This window comes from Mauremys mutica, chromosome 7 (assembly GCF_020497125.1).
Source record: "Mauremys mutica isolate MM-2020 ecotype Southern chromosome 7, ASM2049712v1, whole genome shotgun sequence".
Taxonomy (NCBI): Eukaryota; Metazoa; Chordata; order Testudines; family Geoemydidae; genus Mauremys; species Mauremys mutica.
In genome coordinates this window covers 90,045,802-90,063,055 of record NC_059078.1, presented here as the reverse complement: position 1 = coordinate 90,063,055, position 17,254 = coordinate 90,045,802, and the positions used below count along the sequence as shown (strand labels likewise).

Below are 17,254 nucleotides of genomic sequence, written 5' to 3'. Positions count from 1 at the left end.
TAATTTTTACAACTTCTGTCCCAGAATGAACAAGGTTTTTTCTCTCTTCAAGGAGCTGCTTTTATATGCCCTTTCAGGTTGACTTCTACAAGTTGCAAACTTATCTGTGGTGCCTCTCCTTTCTTCTCCATTAGATCCTGAACATCAGAGAGCAAATGGTAACTTAAAATACTTTGAATATATCATGTCTAAAGAAAAAGAAGCAAATAAGTCTACTACCAAAACAGATAGCCAGACTGACAAGGAAATAAAGACTAAGAAAAAGGAACCAAGCAAAGATTACCTGCCAGAGAGACAGAAGTATGAAATGCTGTGCCGTGGGGAGGGTCTCAAAATGGTAAAGTGGAATAGCCTATTTTGTTTTTTATTTTGGTTTAATTTACAGAACCACTGATACTTCTAAATTAGTCCTGTATTAGCAAGTTCTTGTGCTAAGGAAGATGAGCCAGCTCATACCTGCAAACAGACTAGTCTTTAGAACACTCTTTTTGCCTCTTACTCCTGTCTTTATGGTGGCCTACATTCAAAGCATTTTTGATGAACATTTGCAAGAAGTTTGTATGCAGCTTGAACATAAGGAAATTGTAGCAATAGAATGAGTATAGACATATAGTGGAGGGAATGAAGAGGGACAGTGCAACATCTCTGAATGAAGAAATAGTAACCCATGTGTGAGACTGCTGCCCACTAACCCTATTACAAATGTATTTTAATACCAATTAGTGCTCTGAGAATCAAATAAGAGTATTGCATTATAACACAGATTGTATTACACACAGTATTGAACATCGTTCATCTTAAGACTAACTGTAAAGTTAATGTTTGCTATAAGATGTGTCTAATATTAAACTTGCTGAGAGCATGGTTTCTCAGGCCTGGTCTACACTAGGACTTTAAATCGAATTTAGCAGCGTTAATTCGAACTAACCGCTCAACCGTCCACACCAGGAAGCCATTTAATTCGAACTAGAGGGCTCTTTAGTTCGAATTCGGTACTCCACCCCGACAGGTGGAGTAACGCTAAATTTGACATGGCTAGCTCGAATTAGGCTAGGTGTGGATGCAAATCGAACTTAGTAGCTCCGGGAGCTATCCCCCAGTGCACCACCCTGTTGACGCTCTGGACAGCAGTCCGAGCTTGGATTCTCTGACCAGCCACACAGGAAATGACCCGGGAAAATTTGAATTCATTTTCCTGTCTGGGCACTTTGAATCTGACGTCCTGGCTGGACATCGGGGCGAGCTCCGCAGCACCTGCAACGATGCAGAGCTCTCCAGCAGAGGAGTCCGGCCAATCCAAGAATAGAAAGAGGTCCCCAGCATGGACAGACCGGGATGTCCTTTATCTGATCGGTGTGTGGGGCGAGGAGTCTGTGCTGTTGGAGCTGCGCTCCAACAAGCGGAATGCAAAGACCTTCGAGAAGGTCTCCAAAGCAATGATAGAGAAAGGATACAGCCGGGATGCAATGCAGTGCCGCGTGAAAATCAAGGACCTGAGACAAGGCTACCAAAAAGTCAGAGCGGCAAACGGACGCTCCGGAGCCCAGCCCCAGACATGCCGCTTCTACGAGGCACTGCATGCCATTCTAGGTGGGTCTGCCACCACTGCCCCACCAGTGACCGTGGACTCAGTGGATGGCATAGTGAACCTGGACAGTTCCTCCTCAATGTTCGCCGATGGGGAAGATGAGGAAGGGTCTGTGGAGGACGGCGCAGGCGACAGCGAACACAATACCGCTTTCCCTGACAGCCAGGATCTCTTCATCACCCTCACAGAGATCCCCTACCAACCCTCCCCGGCCGTTAACCCGGACTCTGAATCAGGGGAAGGATCAGGCGGTAAGTGCTATAAACATGTAAACATTTATTTTTTATAAAACAGGTATAGAAAAATAGAAATACTATATATAGCATTTTCAATGAAAAACTATATGAAAAGTAGGTCCACACATATAGGGATTGAACAATAATCCTCCAGGGACAATTCAAGAAAGGTCTCATAGAGGTCCTCAAAGCCTCCGCAGGAGGTTCCTGGGGAGAGGTGCCTTGTTGGGTGCTCCGTGGAAGCACACTCTTCCGCGCCAGGACATCCTTATGTAGATGGGAATCATCGCCTCCACAAGCATGGCCGCATATGGTCCTGGTCTCTGCAGGGCTTCCCTTAGCATCCGCTCTTTGTGACTCCGAGGGACCCGCATCAGGGTGATCTCGTTCATGAAATGCTGCATCTAATTAGGGCAATTAGTGTATTGTTACTGTTGTGAATGGTTGACTTTTACTTTGCATAACAATGACCCTCGCTTAACAGCCACGTGTTGTAGGCCACATAGGAAAAGCATACATTGATCTTTCCCGTGCACTGGCGGGAGTGGCTGGAAAAGGGTCAGAGTATATGATTTCCAGATTGCCTTTAGCGGGAGGGCACAGCTATCCATTAACTGATAAGCAGAATGTACTGTAAGGCTTACCAGGACTGTCTGCTAGACGGATTCAGCTGTCTCTCCCCACTTGTCCGCTCTCCTGTGCAATGCCGCAGCCACTGAGAGCGTATTCCGAAATCTCGAACTTGTCCTGAGATCTCGTGAGACTTGTTGCCCTGTATGGTCTTGTTCAGAGAAACTGACTAGACTGTGTTCACTGTTCGCAAACATGTATCTGTTCAAGGAAATCAGTTACTTTTCCCATCACACAGTTTCGGCTCTTTCCTGGACTGCCCCGGCATCCCCCTCGCAGAGGCTGGCGCAGATTAGGCGGCGAAAGAAAAAGACTAGGGACGACATGTTCCAGGAACTGATGGCCTGCTCCAGAGCCGAGGCGGCAGAGCAGAGACAGTTGAGGGAGACCCTATGTCAACAGCATCGCACACACATCGAACGGGAGGATAGGTGGCGGCAGGAAGACCAGCAGGCGACTCAAACGCTGCTTGGGCTAATGAGGGAGCAAACGGACACGCTCCGGTGCCTTGTTGATGTTCTGCAGGACCGCAGGCAGGAGGACAGAGCCCCCCTGCAGTGTATCTGCAACCGCCCTCCCCCGCCAAGAAGTCCTGCCCCCCCCTCACCCAAAAGTACAAGACGGAGGGGCGGTAGGGGCCGTGAGAACTGTCACTGCACCACTGCATAGTGCTAATGTACCACACACCTCTCACGCTATACATTTGTAGAAGTGCTTCCCTTACAGGCTCACCCAGTCCCAAATCCAAGTTTCATCCCCCCACTGTGTATTAGATTATTAAAAGCTGTTTGCTGTTGTTCACTGTTTCGGTCACGTCTTTCGTGTCAGAGGATTTTTTTTGTGTATTGGGGGGGGGGGAGGGGATTTATAATTGCACGGTATAGCCTACATTACCAGGGTACAGACTTGGGGGCATGATCAACTGCAGGGCACACACACACTGCAGTCAGTAGGCACCAGGGTCACTCTGTGTGGTGTATGCTGCCCCGGGTCATTCTGTGATGTGTACGCTTGTCCAGGGTCCTAGCGCCTGCCACCCCCTTAATGTTAAGGCACGCTGCCCTTACCATGCACTTCCACCGTAGCAACGAGCCTCTCCGGTGCCCTGAGCCCCAACAAGAGCCCTCATCCACGGACAGATACTCACCCTTCCCCCACACCCCTCACCCCTTCCTACGCCCAAACCCGCAGCCCACTGCCGTCATCCAAACCCCTATCCAAAGAAGGCACCACTCGCCCCTTCCTGCAAACCCACCCCTTCCTGCAATCCCTCCCCTTCATGCACAACCACTTGCAACCGTCCCCCACCCCAGAGACCTATGTAGGAGCAGGAGGATGTCATTCCTCTATGGAACAAGCGGTCTGTACATCAGTGCACACCGTGCCCAGCACAGTATGCGTCCATGTTTCAACACCTGAACAGAAATGCAAAGTAAAACAAAGATTTATTAATAATGAGTGTAACAATTAATTTGCTTTAAAACGTGCTTTGGAAGTGGGGGAAACTTGGAGAACGGGGTATGTAACCACAGATCGAAATCGACACATACAGACACAGGCCCAGGGTCAGTTTCTCTTGAAAGCAAGTGGAGAGTCATAGGTTACCCTGCTCTCCGAGGAAACTTGCTTTCAAAGCCTCCCGGATACACAGCGCTTCCCGCTGGGATATTCTCTCGGCACGGGTGTCTGGCTGAGCATAAACTGCAGCCAGGCGATTTGCCTCAACCTCCCATCCGGACAAAAAGGTCTCGCCCTTGCTCTCACAGAGATTGTGTAGCACACAGCAAGCAGCAATAACTACGGGGATATTCTTTTAGCTGATATCCGAGCGAGACAGTAAGCTCCGCCATCTCCCCTTGAGACGTCCAAAAGCACACTCCACCACCATTCTGCACTTGCTCAGCCGGTAGTTGAAGAGTTCCTTCTCTCTGTCCAAGGCGCCTGTATAGGGCTTCATGAGCCAGGGCATTAGCGGGTAGGCTGGGTCCCCGAGGATCACTGTAGGCATCTGCACATCCCCAACCGTTATTTTGTGGTCCGGGAAGAAAGTACCTGCCTGGAGGCGTTTAAACAGACCAGAGTTCCTGAACACACGCGCGTCATGAACCTTGCCCGCCCACCCGACGTTGACGTTGGTAAAACGTCCCCTATGGTCTACCAGTGCTTGCAGCACCATTGAAAAGTAGCCCTTTCGGTTAATGTACTCGCTGGCCTGGTGGGCTGGTGCCAGGATAGGGATGTGAGTCCCATCTATAGCCCCACCGCAGTTTGGGAATCCCATCGCGGCGAAGCCATCTATGATGTCCTGGACGTTTCCGAGAGTCACTACCTTTGAGAGAAGTTGCTCAACGATTGCGTGGGCTACTTCAATCACAGCAACCCCCACGGTAGATTTGCCCACGCCAAAGTGGTTCGCTACTGACCGGTAGCTGTCTGGCGTTGCAAGTTTCCAGAGGGCTATGGCCACTCGCTTCTGCACACTCAGGGCTGCTCGCATCCGGGTGTCCTGGCGCTTCAGGGCAGGGGACAGCAAGTCACAGAGTTCAAGGAAAGTGCCCTTACGCATCCTGAAGTTTCGCAGCCACTGTGATTCATCCCAGACCTGCAGCACTATGCGGTCCCACCAGTCCGTGCTTGTTTCCCGGGCCCAGAATCGCCGTTCCACACCATGAACTTGACCCATTGCCACCATGATCTCCACGGCGCGGCGTACCCTGCTTTGTGAGAGGTCTGCGCCACTCTGTGAATTCCTGTCCTCACCGCGCTGCCGGAGCCTCCTCGCCCGATTTCTCAGCAGCTGACTGTAGAAGAGGTGGACGATAAGGTGCGAGGAGTTGACAACGGCCATAAGTGCAGCGATGATCGCAGCGGGCTCCATGCTCGCAGTGCTGTGGCGTACGCGCTGTAACTGACAAGAGAAGGGCGCGAACAGATTTCCCGCCGGAGCTTTCAGGGAGGGAGGGCGTGATTGACGGTTCAATGACAACAGTTACCCAAAAGCACCCTCGACACATTTTTCCCCCAGGAGGCATTTGGGAGCTCTACCCAGCATTCCAATGGGCAGCGGGGAGTGCGGGAACTGTGGGATAGCTTCCCACAGTGCACTGCTTCCAAAGTCGACGCCAGCCCCGTTACTGTGGACTCAGAAATTCGAATTTCTGAATTTACTGTGGATACACAAATTCGACTTCATAAGGTCGAATCCACAAATTCGACTTAAGTAGATTCGAAATAGTCTTGTAGTGTAGACAAGGCCTCAGACTATGTGCTTGACCTCCTTGAGGAGACTCCAGTCTCCTCAATTGGTAAAGTAACAGTAGGCATAGGGAAAATGAATTATTGTGCTTCTTCTCAGAATGAAGAAAAGGCTGATGCCAATCATTGAATTCATAGTCACTTAGACTATTCATCACTTTCATCTAGGTTTTCCAAAAAGGGATGGTGGACTCTTTCAATCCAATGTCTAAATAGTGTTCAGCTGATGCTGTTTAGGAGCTATAGGATTGACCTCTTCCTTCCTGAATTTATTGTAATCATATGCAAAATTTCTCTGATTTACAATTTAACTAATTATAAATAAATTATTTAATTTTTGTTATATTTAATATTTGCTGAAGAACCACCCCCACCCCCTTAAGGATATGTCTACATGGCATAGTCTACCCCTTGATCTTTCCCAGGTTTTAGCAGCCCTCCCTCCCCCCTCTGTCCACACTGGGTTTGTAGGTGTTTTAAGCCCAGGCTAGCTTATCCCAGATAGGAATGTGGGTTAGCAGAACCTGGGCTCCACTTTATGTTGGGCAGGAGCCCACCCACTTTGCAGTGAGGATGCAGGCTAAACCATTCAAGTTCTGATAGTCCTCTAATGCCCTTCCCACAATTCCCTCCAAAAGAGTTCTCCTGCAATTGTCTGGAAAAGAATCCTAGATCATCTCAGCACAAAGAACCATGAGATATTCCCCCAGACACACATGAGTGAATGGAGAAACAGTCATAACACAGCACCATGGGTAGGACTTGGCAGAGGGGGCATTCACACCCGGGTAAAGCTAACTTGGGTACTCACACTTGGGTGAACTGTACAGACATAGCCTTAGTGTTATATGCTTGCCATATGAATATGTGTAAGAACACCAACAGAGAAAGTGGTCAGGTTTATAGATGGAATATGACAGGTCAACAAGTTTCATGGTCCGTGTCTGTCCTGTAATGGTGTTAATGTGAGCAAGCACTTGATTCTTTTTGTTTTTGTTCTACCTTGATTTCAGACACCTCGGAGACAGAAGAAACTCTTCTGCCGCTATTATGATGGAAACCAGAATCCCAAGTACATTCTGGCTCCTGTCAAACAGGAGGATGAATGGGACAAACCTCGGATTGTTCGCTTCCTTGAAATTATTTCTGATGAAGAAATTGAAACCGTGAAAGAACTAGCAAAGCCAAGGGTAAAGAGCTTCAGTTTTCTCTTGTTTTGGAAACTTCAATGCCGTCTATAGTGTTCTATGTGCATGAGCTCAATTCACCTCTTGATTAGGAGTTTGTAAAGTTACTGTGTGTGTAACATTCACCCAAGCTAATTTATTTTTCCACATGGCTTATAGTGGCAAGCTGGTCAACTCTCAGTGAAAGTTGGAAATGTAATCACATTAGAATCTCTTCCCAGGAGATGGCACTGCAGATTCACCAAACTGTTCTGCTGGATAAGATTTTTGTGGATGCTATGATGGAGGAGAAGAGAACCTCCTTCAACTCCACAATAGTCACAGCATGAAACTTCCCCCTACTGCAACAGGCCTGCCTCAGTATACTGCTGCCGCTACCACCACTCTAATTTATGTTGAATACTTGTCACAGTTCACTATGACGTATAAATGATGATTTGTATGGAGATGCCATTTAGGAGCCACCATATCTGTGGTCATGGACACTAGATAATCATTTACCATATGGACATCTACAGAATAGTAGTACTCTTCTTTAGTCATCTGAAACTGAGTCAGGCCATGAGGTGCTCTGGGGCAGTTACATAAGTCCTTTTCAGCAAAGCCCACCCTAGCTTCATTTAACTTCCAACCCTATTATGCCTCTTTTAGTTTGAACTAACATCACCTTCGTTCTCTCACTTCATCACCTCAACTTTCCAAACCTATTTCAAGAACTAGATTCCAAAGGACCAGTCTCTGAATCTGAAGTAACCTAGGACTGGCTTATTGTCAAGGCAGCCATGAGAGCCCAGATCAAACGAAAAAGCTATCTTAGTCACCCAGGACAATATGATTGGCAACTGCAACACCAGGACAGATTAAATCTGTTAGGAAACTTGCAGTGTAGCAAGGCAGTAAATATAACACAACTTGTCTCAATTTAACTCCATCTCAAGACTTGTACTTGAGGTGAAGCTATTCTAATTAATCTGTGCTTGTATAGGTCACCAACTACTTCTGAAGTCAGATGCAAACAATATAAGTGCATCATTTCCCCAGAACTATTTCTGTTTATGCTAAATAGATACTTATTGGGAGCGAGCTGAGCAAATGAAGGATAAATACTATGTGGATAGGTACATCGGAATTATCTAAGAGAAATTATCCAACCATTTCTCCTTTATTCAAGCAAATCAAAGGCCTTTTCCATAATCAAGTCAAGAATGGTGCTGTCTTTGTTAACCACCTGCTTGCGTACTGAAGAGCATCAAGTGAAGAGTAGGCTCCCTATCACCTATCATTCTTTTTGTTCTTGAGGTAACACCCCAGACTAAAGCAGTGGATATGATTTCAAGTGCTGTACTCCTTCCCTATACCTAAAACATCTCTTCCTCCCTATGCTTCCCATGTCGATCACATCAGGAATCAGATCCCAGTTTGTGTGCCAATTCCTATTTCGTTGTGTTACAGAATCATGGAAAATGATCCAGCTGATGATTGGGCTGCATTGTTGCTGTAGGAAACACTGGTTTTGCCTCCTTGGATTGTAACTAACCTGTTCTTTATGGAGTGGGGAAAAAAACCCTTTCTGTTATAAGGATCACAAAGTCTAAAAACGATACACAGATGATAGTAGATTTAAACTAAACTTTCTGGGACCATTGTTTTCTAGTCAGATAAATAGTCAGTCTGTTACAAAACTGTGCCAATCTCAGGTACTACTCATGTTGAAAAAGGTGGAACATTCAAACTTAAAGCCTAGACGTTGCAGGGTTCAATGGTTGATGCTGCATGAGGCTATGTTTTGAGGCTGAAAGTTCATCTCTTGTATTCCAGGCATTGAGTGTCACAGAAGTCTTAGAGTCTAGAAATGAAATGGTATATAATCACTACCCAGTCTTCTGCTCCCTTGTCATCAGCTGGCATGAGAAAAGCTTAATTCAGTCTTTGGAGACTGTTTTTGAGAAGTAGGCTGTGTGCAATGATCCAGCCACTTTACCCAGGGGACAAAATGGGGTGAGAACAGTGCAGATTATGGGATTCCCTAACTATTTGTTTGAATCAGTACGGTCTGAGATGCTTTGAGCCTTTATTGCAAAATAAAAATAAGAACTAGTAGTAAAACACTTGCCCAGATTGTCACAAACCGTACTCAATAAACCCTCTTTGGCCTGGAGTCACCATAGTACAGTCTATGGCAATGACCTAGTGCTTCTAATGCTGGGGCATTGCAACTGAAACTTTCTCAATTATGGCTCACTGTATAGTAGCTGCACGTGTAGTAGCAACAAGCAGTTTGCTTGGGGTGTTGCCGTGACATCGTATGGCAGAAACAGATCTTGTAGAAATGGAGCAGAATGGGACGCTGACTAAAATGGGATGGAAGTAAATTACTTGACAATGGTACAGTGTGTTGATTGGGGAACAGAGGCCCTAGAACAGTCTTGGCCCAAAGTCTTATTTTTGGATGACCAAAAATGTGGGGAGTACTTCACATGATTTCTGATCATGATGTGGCTGATGGGTCTGCGTTCTGGAACAGTGTGCAAAACGCAGATCAATTATTAATTCAATGTAGAAGGTTTAGCTAATGCAGGTAATAAGTTAAAGATATTTTTCAGATTCTAAGGTAAGGTTTCCTTCATGGCTTTCCCCTTCCTCCCCTCCCCTCACGGTTAAAACGTCTACTCAGTGTGTTCCTTATTGATGATTTAACTCTAAGTGCATTCTGGATGTACAGTATATTGTACGTCTTTGACATACATGCTATACAGCTTCCAGCAGTTGCCATGTGGAGTATAAAGGAGTTGAAAGATGCTACAGGAAATAGCTTTACTTATCTAACCAGTTGCTCTAGTTGCTCCCCAGAAACTGGAGTATTGCTTCTAGGAAAAAATGTACCAGTCACTCTTTCCCTCGTCTCTAATAAGGAACTGAGGTATCTCCTTTTTATTAGTGTTAGAGATTTCCCCCCTCTTTGCCACCACAAAAATACTTTTTTTGCTGTAAAACACCACAGTGGAAACTGATTGGATGAAGTGCATGGCTTGTGTGGAAATTTTTTTCCCTCTGTAGGTTTCTGAATGGTCGGATTAATGTGATGCAATATTTACTTGTAATGCAACTATTCTGATTGGTTCGCTTCACAGCTGAGGCGAGCCACCATTTCAAACCCCATAACGGGAGTCTTGGAGACGGCACATTACAGAATTAGCAAAAGGTAAGAGACTTCATACACAAAACATTCTGGGCCTGTAATGAGTGCTTGTTCTCTGCTCATTCAGGAAAATAAGGGTGGTCTAAAAAGATACTTCTGACTTTCTAGACCATCTCTTTAATATGTACAGATATTGTAACAGGCTGTTACTGCTGAGTTTCTCAGTCTTTTCCTCTAACTAGAAGTTCTGTTTTTTGCCATTTTAGTTAATATTCCTTTTCTTAAATAGTATTTGCACAGGTGCATAGAATGTGCACAGGTGCAAAAACTCAGTGGCGGTTACTTTTATATTTGCTTTCCCCCACCACATATGCCAACAAAAATGTCATTGCTCTTCTTGCTAAATCTGGCAGACTCTGAGAATCCCTTGCATTCAGAAGTAGTCACATTATCCTGTATAACAGTTGCATTGGCATGCAGAAATATTTGTTCATTAGTCATATAAAATATAATTGTCCAAGATAATCTGTCTTCCTCCTATCTGCTGGGTTTTGGTTTTTTTTTGCTGCCTCCTAACTCAAACTTTGAAGAAAGCAGTATTTTCTTCTTTACAGCCTTCCAAGTTCTCTCCACTTTGGTAAAAAGCACTGCAGATTTGTGAACTTGAGTGAGGTTGGTTTTTTTTTTTTTTTTGAAAGAAGTTGGATGTCTTAGCACTTGCACCTCCTAAAAAGACATCTTTAGGAGCTGCCTAGTAAAGGTCTAGTCCTCCATTAGCTGTTTTGTTTTCCCTTACAAAAATCCTGTTTTTCAGTATTTAACTATAAAACAAAAAAAGAACATTAAACTTCTGGATATGGAGGAATTTTCTTTGAAACTCAGCACTATAAACTATTTGCAGAAAGTCTCTAGTTTAAAAAAAAAATAAAAAAGAAAGAAAGAAAAGAAAAAAGTGAAAGGACATTCTAACCAAATTCGTTCACCCAATTCTTGATTTTGGAAATGGCAGCTGCAGATACTGTCTCCCTTCTAAATATTGCTGCTGATCTGAGAGCATTGCATACCATCCAGACCAATCGGAAACCCTTCCAATCACCTGTGGCTTGGCAAAAAGAAGCCTACTACCAGAGTAAGCCCTTGTCCTTTCTCTTTTTGTAGCTGAGCCGGGCTACTGTACATGACCCTCAGACTGGGAAACTGACCACAGCACATTACAGAGTCTCTAAGAGGTAAGGGGAATGTATTCCAAAGGTATATCTAACACCTAGGAAATCTGTTCTGTGGCTAGTCTGTTAAATCTTCTAGTTGCAAATCTGGGATGGGGAAAGATTATATATATTTTTCTTGTGCTCATTCCTATTTAGAAGAGATGAGGTGGCCTAAAAATTATCTGGCACATATTGTTGTAAATAGGCTGCTTAAATAGGAAGTTTTAAAGCATTCCTGCTACCTAAAAGGAAAGCTGCTGCTGCTTTTCTGTCTGCATGGTCCTGAATAACACAACTAGCATACTAAAAAACTGTTAAAATAATGTGAAGGGTCCCACCTAAGGACTGCACTTGTCACTTATTTGTGCTATTGTACCAATATATGTTTTAAAATTAAGCACTTGAGATTTGTTAAAATAAACAATAGCATGAGTTAGAGAGCTTGAGAACTTTAGTTAAAAAATTCCTTGTTGTTGGTTTAACACAAACCAGTTGTGCATTTACTCTGCTAGTGGATTTAATATCAAATCCAGCAGTCACTGGAAAATATTAGATCCACATTTTTGTTCGATTAAATTATCTTTTGAACAAATGAGACTATCAGTACAGGGTTTTTGTCAATAGTTTTAACTTCAATTTGAATAGTGGTTTTTAAAAGGGGATAAAAATGAATTGGGTTTACAGAGACAAAATTTCCAAAATATCCCCACCCCTCCCCCCAAGAAAATCATTAGCTCTTAGTTAGTTATGTAAGCAATGAGTTTAGAACCCTTATGAACAAGAAGCCTACTACAAATTACATTAGAAAGTATCAAGTATCAGAGGGGTAGCCGTGTTAGTCTGGATCTGTAAAAGCAGCAAAGAATCCTGTGGCACCTTATAGTTTTTCTAAAGACTTCATACTTTAGAAAGTATGAAGTCTTAAATACTAGATTACTAGAAATTCTGTTCCAAAAGGATTGGTAGTAAATAGACTTGTTGAGGAAATATCCTCCTATTAGGGCTTTTTGACTGAGCTGGTTTGGATTCCAGATAAATCCTTACTACTGAAAACCAGAAACTCTGCTCTATATTTTTTTTAATGGATGTCTGCTTTCCCACTCCAAACATTACAGGCATTCTTTCCTAGTCATTGCCCTTCTAAATTACAGCATTCCTTTATGAGGAGACTACTGTTCACTCAGCAGTACGTGGCAGACTGTAAATGGAGGCATGTCGCTAGCTGCATGAAGAGGCATGTCAAGCCTTGCTGTATGCAGTACAAGAATATATGCAGCCAGTCTGACGCAGCTTTTAAGGAAACGAGTGGTTTTTGAGGCAGCCAGTTAGAATCCGTAGCATATAAGATTAGTGTTTCCTCTTCAGGAATATCAGCCTCTGCTTTTATTTTAATCACTGCTCTTTCTCTAAAGAGAGAGTATTTAGACCATCCTTAGTATGTAAAAATGTTAGGAAAGTGATATTTTTATCTCTCTCATGGCAAAACCAATGACTAGGTTATATTCAACCGTTTAAGAAATGACTAGAAATGCTAGGGAAGGGGCATAAATGTAATTGCCATTTTTAACTGTTCATTTGTAATATAATGTCAAACATCCATTTCCCAAAGTTTTTTAGATTTTCAAGTTGAGAAAATGTCAAATATCCACCAGTGTTGATTTCAAACGCTTCATAAAATATATTTTATGTAAAATACAGTGTGGCAGAATATTTCTAATTCAGGTGTACAGACCATGCTCTATTCATGGATTTCCATCAACAGCTTCTGAAGGGGAGTGGCTTAATGTTATGTTCTGATGATGGCAGCGATAACTAGACCTCTCTACCTTTTGGCTTTTTGAAATGGTACAAAGAAAACTTCAAGTCCTATATTAGCTTCCCTATGATGACCTCTTAAAGTAAAATGGAAAAATGCTTGTGGGCTTTGCCAGTAAAAGGGGTTTCAAAAGAGAATTATTTTCCACCAGGGGAAAAAACTCCTCTTAATGTGGATGATACATCTGAAAAGACTAAGGTTACCTGTCTGTAACATTCACTTAAAGCATAATGATACTTCAAATGAGTGAAATTATTTTCTGGCCAGTAGAAGTCGAAGGAAAAGTTACACTGAAAGGCAGAGCCTAGCATGCGTTTCACATGAGATACTCTGATCATTAATTCCATACTTAAATAGTTCAGCTAGTTGAGCACAGTTTTCTAACTGATTACTAATCCTGTAGTGAAATTACCAGTGGAAAAATGTCTTCAGAGTTGTGTGAGAGAAGGCTGGTGATACAAGAGAGCAAGAGAAATGAAGTTTTTCAAGTGGAGGATTTCTGTCCCTGTAGAGCAGCACTCACTGTAGATACCTACCTTGGCTGGTTTGATAGTGAGCCCTGCAAGAGGTAGAGAGAACAGCTCCCTTTTTTTTTTTTTTAAATATCTCCACGGTGAACAAAAGTTTGAGACCAGCAGCAAAAATGGATCATACAGCTGAGCTCATATCCCTGAAGGGCAGATAGACAAATCCTGCTGGAAGTTGCTGTTCTGAAGGAACCTCTTCATACGCCTGATAAAAGCCAATGGAGCCTACTAGAGCAGCAGTTCTCAAACTAGGGTCAGGACTGCAAAGTAGGTCATGATCCCATTTTAATAGGGTCACCAGGGTCAGCATAGACTTGCTAGGACCTGGGGCTGAAGCCTGAGCTCCACCCCCACCTAGGGCAGTGGGGCTCGCGCCTCCTGGAGGGAACTCCCCCTCCTCCCAGTTGTGTAGTAAATTTGCTATCGGAAGTGGGTCGTGGTGCAGTGAAATTTTGAGAACTACCAGAGGCTAGTTGCTGCTGGAATTTCAATCCAGAGCTAGGAATACGCAAATCCTTCTGAGCTGTGATGGGAACTGAGGAAGTAGACTCAGTGATGCTTATGGGTGACAACCTGTGCCAGAATGTCTTGCTAGAAGTCACTACTCAACTCTACCAAGTAGCTTTCACTGCCAAGTTACTCTTCCAAAGTACAGTAGACCCTCACTAGAACACGCATCTGTATAGCACAAATTCACTTATAGCGCGGGACCGTGCATGGATCCCAAATTTAATTACCTTATTGGAATCCATGGTGAAGTGGTCCTCGTGTTAACGCGGGACCGCACATGGATCCAAAACCCTGCGTTCTAGCAAGGGTCCGGTGTATGTATGATGCTGTTTTACCAGAAATAGGATTGATGCTTCATAGTCTTTCTTCACAAAAGTTGGTTTTATCTGTATCATCGGCTTCCTTCTGTTCTGTCGCACAGCTGTGGTCAGGAAACAACTTCCAGACTCGGAAACCTGTCTCAGTTTTGGCAAATACTAAAATGCAAGATCATTCTCCCCACCACCACCACCACTGCCCCTTCTATTTTATACACTATGGTAAGGGGGGGGGTAAATAAATACTTGCGTGCCTCACATTCTAATTTATTTATCCTCCCACCACTTGTTTTAAGTAGGCAGGTTCTATTTTCCCCGTTTTACCAATGGGGCACTGAAACACAGATTAAATGAGTTGCCCATGGCCACACAGCAAGTCTGTGGTGGAGCAGGGCATTGAACTTGAGTTGAATCCCAGGCTAGTGTCCTAACCACTACACCACCTGTCTTCTCTATAGTACTCAGAGTGTGAAAGCTACTTGGTAGAGTTGAATAGTGACTTCTAGCAAGCACAGATTGAATTGGGTATGATGGCTTAGCCTGATAGTAACAGAATCGTCTTATTGTGATGGTTTCTTGTGCATTATGTATCATTGTTACAGTGCCTGTCTGAGGACAGTGTTGCATGTTCTGGGGTTTTAATTTTCAATATGCAGTGTCTAATTGGCTGTTGTGGGAAATGCTTCATATGCACACATTCCTATTCCTTTCCTCCTTGCTCATTCTAAACAGAATGAGGATAGACTGCTTTTAACACTTTCTTATGCTAACAAGTGTTCTACCGTATTTTTATAAATACTCCCAGTGTGCTGAAATCCTCATTTTGAGGTGGACTGCATTTACATGCTGTTCTGTGCATGGTGAATATTTAAACAGATTTCATGCTTGCCCTTGGAGATTCTGTAACCTGTGTCAGTACCATGTGTTGTAGGAACGTGTTTTGCTGCTTCTCTTGATGTGGGGCGTTCTGGGGCTTTTAAAAGAACAGGTATGTAGAAATATGCTGATGTTAGTAGGTGAAAAATTGTTTTAACCCTTTGAACCAATGCACATACTGATTTGCCAGTTCACTGGTTCAGAGATTGATCTGTGGCTACTGGTGCTCAAGTGGTGCTGGCTTCTAGTTTCCCACTGCCTCTATGTGTCTAGACTTTCCATTGCAGAGATGATCCAGGGAGCTAGCTGTGCGGCTAGGAGGAGTTACCACATAAATAGTTGTAAACACCAACCAGATTCAGGGACCAAAGTCACCAGTGTTTCGTGTTGTCAGTGAGAGAGGACTATCTGGTGAAGAGAAAAAGATGTCTGGGTAGCATGTGCAAAGAGGAAGAGAAAAGGGACTAGAAAAAAAGGCGCATTGCTAGAGATGCATCAGGAGTGTTATGTTCATGAGGGATAAGGGAAATGGTCCAGTAGACGGGCTCAGTTGTGACGACACAAAGTTTGAACCCGGTACCACTGATTCAGTAATACTGAAGTTAAATCATTACCTTTGGATACAGTTGCCATTTTTACATTGCTTAACTTTCAAGAATGAACATCATAAACAGGATAACATTGTGATTCATCTTCATACCTGCAAAATGGTACATTGGCATGCTTGGAATATGGAGGTAGTCCCTTTGCCATGGTTCTCTAGTGCCTTTCCTCCTCTTTTATGGGAACACATGATTACAGGGGAAATTAAAGCAGCTGTTCAAACAGGGCTTTGATTGAGATGGGCTGACAACCCAACCCAGTCCCTCCTACCTCACTTTTTTTTTTGAGGCACTCATCTTGTTCTCTAGAATTTCCATTTTTTTAAAATAAATGTTGCATCTCTAGTCCTTATAGTTGCAGAGGAAACATTGAAAATGTGAAACCAAATGTCAGTGCAGTATGTCTGGAAAAAATAGGTCTGAGGGATGTGAATTGCCCTATTTATTTCATTGCCTAATAATGGGAAACTTGTCAGTGAAGTTTTATTTAAATTTATTTATATTAAAGGTTATTAAAAGCAAGTAAGAAATGAGGGAAGGCATGGAAATCACAGATCTGTATAACCTGAGAGGATAGTGTTTGGGAGAGTTTGAGTTACAATCACCAAGGTACTGTGTGCGCTGAGCCAAAAACAGAGATAAGGGTCCATGTTTAAACACTGCTTCGGCTGCATAAGTTCCTACCATGGATTGGCTGTTCAGAATAGACAGGGCAAAACTTGTGTTTGTAAGCTTGTTCAAGATTATTGTTAGAACCGGACATAAAAAATGGAGTACAATTTTTAGTCCTGTCCACTTCAGCTGTCCAAATAGTATTGGAAAGTAACTTACCTAGTTTAAAAAATTTAAATATGGTTCCTTTGATCACTTCCTAACCCTTTATAGAAACTAGGGGCCTTATTCAAGACTGTGATATTACCAATGTTACAAATGTCCTCTCTGGTAAGAGAAGCCTCACAAATATGGGACCTGGCGATGCCAGTAATTATATTAGCCTAAATAACTGTCTCTAAATAAGATGGCTCTAAGTCTTTATGAACATTTTAGAAGTTATAAAACTCTGAATGTTCCACTTATAACACAAGCTTATGGTATGTTACTAGCAAATCATTTCCTTTTTTAATTTAGTGCCTGGTTGTCTGGATATGAAAGCCCTGTGGTATCTCGCATTAACAGGAGGATACAGGACCTAACAGGACTGGATGTTTCCACAGCAGAGGAACTACAGGTGTGTAAATAAGGATTTCAGTAACTAGTCACACCAGACTTTGGTTTGAATGAAATGGACTTTTAAATCTACTGTACAATAGACACACCCAGGTAATCTTCAGACAGCTGCTTTGGGGGAATATATGCAGAGACT

The 17,254-nt window shown here is 43.4% G+C and overlaps 2 protein-coding genes across 8 annotated transcripts in view; one reads left to right on the top strand and one right to left on the bottom strand.

Annotated features, from left to right (window-relative positions):
* P4HA1 (prolyl 4-hydroxylase subunit alpha 1) overlaps positions 1 to 17,254 on the top strand; it is a 79,544-nt gene that overhangs the window by 43,061 nt on the left and 19,229 nt on the right. For 5 of the 7 annotated variants that reach the window (XM_045022569.1, XM_045022570.1, XM_045022568.1 and 2 more), the window contains exons 7-10: positions 135 to 337; positions 6,723 to 6,899; positions 10,028 to 10,098; positions 17,020 to 17,119. In XM_045022569.1, the coding sequence (XP_044878504.1) occupies positions 135 to 337; positions 6,723 to 6,899; positions 10,028 to 10,098; positions 17,020 to 17,119 (551 nt within the window). Of the gene's footprint in view, positions 1 to 134; positions 338 to 6,722; positions 6,900 to 10,027; positions 10,099 to 11,193; positions 11,265 to 17,019; positions 17,120 to 17,254 lie in introns of all 7 variants that reach the window. The other 2 variants (XM_045022571.1, XM_045022567.1) reach the window with 1 other exon arrangement.
* Positions 1 to 17,254, bottom strand: part of NUDT13 (nudix hydrolase 13) — a 93,829-nt gene that overhangs the window by 65,286 nt on the left and 11,289 nt on the right. The window lies entirely within an intron of this gene.